At 53.1% G+C, this 4,133-nt stretch overlaps 1 protein-coding gene across 1 annotated transcript; it reads right to left on the reverse strand.

The window, feature by feature from the left end:
- Positions 1-2,359: 2,359 nt before the first annotated feature.
- On the reverse strand, positions 2,360-3,640 carry LOC119344637 (bisdemethoxycurcumin synthase-like). The gene is made up of 2 exons (XM_037615018.1): positions 3,466-3,640; positions 2,360-3,366 (listed from the first exon to the last, which is right to left on the reverse strand). Exons 1-2 carry the CDS (start codon positions 3,638-3,640, stop codon positions 2,360-2,362), a joined length of 1,182 nt encoding a protein of 393 aa, XP_037470915.1.
- Between the last annotated feature and the right edge of the window lie 493 nt (positions 3,641-4,133).

Consider the following 4,133-nt stretch of genomic DNA (forward strand, 5'->3'; position numbering starts at 1 on the left):
ATGGCCGAGACATAAAGATTGATATATTGGACGGCTATGTTCGGACATCGGAAGTGTTTCGGAGAAGTTTCGGATAAAACCGGAGTACCGGCGGGTTGCCGAAACCCCCCGGAGGGTTAATGGGCCTACATGGGCTTTAGTGGAAGAGAGGAGGAGGCGGCCAGGTGGAGGCGCGCCCCCCAAGCCCAATCCGAATTGGGGAAGGGCCGCCCCCCCTTTCCTTCTCTCCCTCTTCCTCTTTCCTTCCCCTCCTAGTTGGACTACGAAAGGGGGAACCTACTCCTAGTTGGAGTAGGATTCCTCCCCTTGGGGCGCGCCCCATGAGGCCGGCCGACCCCCTCCTGTCCTCCTTTATATACGGGGGAGGGGGACACCCCATAGACACACAAGTTGATCTTTAGCCGTGTGCGGTGCCCCCCTCCACAGTTTTCCACCTCAGTCATATCGTCGTAGTGCTTAGGCGAAACCCTGCGCCGGTAACTTCATCACCACCATCACCACGCCGTCGTGCTGACGGAACTCTCCCTCGGCCTCAGCTGGATCTAGAGTTCGAGGGATGTCACTGAGCTGAACGTGTGCAGATCGCGGAGGTACCGTGCATTCGGTACTTGATCGGTTGGATCGCAAAGACGTTCGACTACATCAACTGCGTTACATAACGCTTCCTCTCTCGGTCTACAAGGGTACGTGGACACACTCTCCCCCTCATTGCTATACATCACCTAGATAGATCTTGCGTGATCGTAGGATATTTTTTTTTGAAATTACCACGTTCCCCGACATTTTGCCCCACAGCTTTGGAAGAATAATTGAAGTTATCTTTGAAGTCTTAAGAATATAGAGTTATCGGAAATAATTTGTTACCCATGGTGGTAGCTACACATGGCCCCAATTTTTATCTCTAATTATTTTGTAAATTATTTTGTACCATGAAAAATTAACTCTATAACGAAAATATCATGACTTTGGGCCAACCAGGCAAGCAAAAAGGCACTTGGGCCATAAAAGCAAGCAAAAAGACCCACGTATAACGTCGGAATATCAATTAACTCTATAACGTCAGAATGATCTATGCACATTAAGACCCACGTATACAAGAACTGCAACTAAATATATTTCCAACAAACGTGTTTGACAGACGCGACAGCACACGAGTAGATTTCGACACACACGAGTACATTTCGACACACGCTTGAGAACTCGAGATCCTCAACCCTACGCTAGAGTTAACTACACACCTACAATACCCACCTGGACACACACCCACCTGGGTTGAGATCACGATATCCTCACCCTACGCTAACCAGGCAGGCCTACAATACCCACCTGGACACACATCATCCTGGGTTCAGATCCTCACGCTACGCTAACCAGACAGGAGGGCGCCCCCGGAGGGTACATGTCCCACACAACATTTTTGGCATTTCAAAAAATATTTTCGCGCGCAGGAGGGCACGTGTGCTCTCGGGAGCATGAACCGATTTCCGATTCTCTTGCTACTTGCTTGATATTCAAAAATCAAAATATGTAACTATTATTAGCTTTGCGTTGTAGTCAAGCCCTCCGAGAGGCTGAACTGACACTCATCTTGAGATTAACGAAGTCACCACAGACGCCTCCATAGTCGACAGAAACGTCTTCTCCTACTGAATGAACATCGCCGGAAAGATTGAAATAAATGCAGAAAATATGAGCACCTAACTAGGACAATATTACTTACTTACGAAGCCTTTTATCCCAAACAAGTTGGGGTAGGCTAGATATGAAACCCTTTCACGAGGACTTCCTAGGAGGTCACCCATCCTAGTACTACTCTCGCCCAAATGGGTTTCATACCCAAAAGACTGGTTAGTTTTTAGGTTGGCTCGCCAAGCCTATCACAACTCTTAGATATGAAACCCTTTCACGAGGACTTCCTAGGAGGTCACCCATCCTAGTACTATTCTCGCTCAAATGGGTTTCATACCTATGGGACTGACTAGTTTTTACGTTGGCTCGCCAAGCCTATCACAACCCTCCTCCTTTATCCGGGCTTGGGACCGGCTATGCCTAGAAGACATAGGCGGAGTTGCTAGAAAATATTTGGAGTGCCTTTATATAGGTCTGCATTTTATTTCACCCATTTAGTCATTCTTTGAATCATATTACACCCAGGTACATAATTAGGAGTAGCTAGTTGTGTGGGACATGGCTGGACTGAAAGCTTAGGTGCATGACTGACAGAGGTATATATGTGGCGTGGCCGTTGCCTTCTTTGACTGCTAAGTTGGCTGATGACTTGTGCACTTTGTATGGCACACGCGTACACACAAATATGTAGACGTATGTAAGTAGCCCTGGGATGAATATGGGCACCTAGCTAGCGTGGACAGCGGAGCACCATGGCCTCGATCGTGATTCCCGGTCCGAAGGCCAGCAGCGCACCCCACTCCGGCAGCGGGCTCCGGCCGCGGCGCAGCTCGTCAAGCACGAACACGATCGTGGCGCCGCTCATGTTGCCGTACTCGCGGAGCACATGCCGGCTGGCCGCCAGCTTCTCCGGCTCCAGCATCAGCACCTTGTCTATATTGTCCAGGATCGGACGCCCTCCTGGGTGCACCGCCCAGAAGAGGTCGTTCCACCTCCCGTTCCCATTCCCATTCCCAGAGCATGGAGGTGGAGCATCGTCGTCGTCCACAATGATGCCACGGAACGCGTCGAGGAGGCACGGCTCGACGCTCTGCCCGACGAGCGTCGGCACCTGGATTGCCAGGTGGAAGTCGATGCCGCCCCCGGAGACCCGCATGCCCAGCGCGTGCTCCGTCCTGGGAATTGTGGTCTGCGTGGCGGACACCATCTCGAAGATCGGGCCCTGCTCGCCGTCTAGGAAGGGGCCGGCCCCGACGACGACGGCGCCCTCTCCGTCCCCGAACAGCGCGTGGCCGACGATGTTGCCGCCGTCGGGCGCTCCGAAGCAGACGAGCGTCATCTCGGAGCAGGCGACGAGGACGCGCGCGCCGCGGTTGTTCTCGGCCAGCTCCTTGGCGAGGCTCAGCGCCCTGCCGCCGCCGTAGCAGCCGTGGAGGCTGAGCATGGTGCGGCTCACCATGGGGCGGAGGCCCAGCAGCGCGGCCAGCCGGAGGTCGGCGGTGGGGGCCTGGCAGGCGGAGTAGGTGCCGAAGACGAGGTGGGTGATGTCGGCGGCCGGGCGGCCCCACTCGGCGATGGCCTTGGCCGCGGCGCACTGCGCCAGCTTCGGCACGGCGTCGACGGTCATGTCCACGCGGGTGTCTAGCGACGGCAGCTCCCTGTCCAACAGCTCCGGGTGCGCGGCCAGCGTCTCCTCTGTCAGGTGGAAGTGCCGCTTCTCGATGCCCGATTTTTCGCCTTGGTGCAACAAGAAAATTCAATTCTTGGTTGAAAATGCATGCATGCAGATTATAGTCGTTGACGTCCAAAAAAGAAACATAGTAGCAGTAGCGGTACAGATTCTCTTGAGCTTCTCCTTGAGCTCAGGGAGGTGGTCGCTGTTGGTGACGCGGAAGAGGTTGTCGGCGAAGACGTCCTGGGGCACCAGGATGCCCGTCGGGTTCGCCGTGCCGATGCCGAGCATCGCCGCGTGCCGCCGCGCCGCCGCACCATCGCTGCTTCCCATGGCCATGGCCGATCTTTTGCTATACTTACGTACGTGTGTCAACTTATACTTGCTTGTGAAACTTCCGATGTTTGTGTCTAAGGGATCGGCCAGGCTCGGGCTTTATAGTAGTGGCTGGCATGGCATTCATTAATCTCCACCTCAGGTGCAGCTTCCGGCGCAGCATCCAAACGGTTGGGCGGGGAATGTTTCCTTTGGCTCTCACCAATTCCGTGGAAGTGAAAGGTGAGTAGATGGAAATTCCTTTAAAGTTCTTTTTTTTTCGGGGGCCTTTAAAGTTCTGTTGTAGACATGGGGATTTGAAACAGTTGAGTTGAGCTCATGTAGACAAGCAGTGGCGGTCTAGACCGCGGATAAGATAAGATAACTGATAATTCGCCAGACACTGGCCACAAGTGAACAACGTAAGTACTCCCACCGTCCGGAAATACTTGTCATCAAAATAAATAAAAAGGGGTGTATCTAGAGTTATTTTAGTTCTAGATACATCCTTTTTTAT

The sequence above is a fragment of the Triticum dicoccoides genome, unplaced genomic scaffold (assembly GCF_002162155.2).
Source record: "Triticum dicoccoides isolate Atlit2015 ecotype Zavitan unplaced genomic scaffold, WEW_v2.0 scaffold177231, whole genome shotgun sequence".
NCBI classification, from domain to species: domain Eukaryota; kingdom Viridiplantae; phylum Streptophyta; class Magnoliopsida; order Poales; family Poaceae; genus Triticum; species Triticum dicoccoides.

What these genes read in the sequence shown, in the direction of transcription:
- LOC119344637 (XM_037615018.1), bottom strand. Translation starts at nt 3,640, where the DNA reads ATGGCCATGGGAAGCAGCGATGGTGCGGCGGCGCGGCGGCACGCGGCG. An exon ending in GGAGAAGCTCAAGAGAATCT is followed by an intron (nt 3,367 to 3,465) that starts GTACCGCTACTG and finishes TGTTGCACCAAG; the next exon opens with GCGAAAAATCGGGCATCGAG.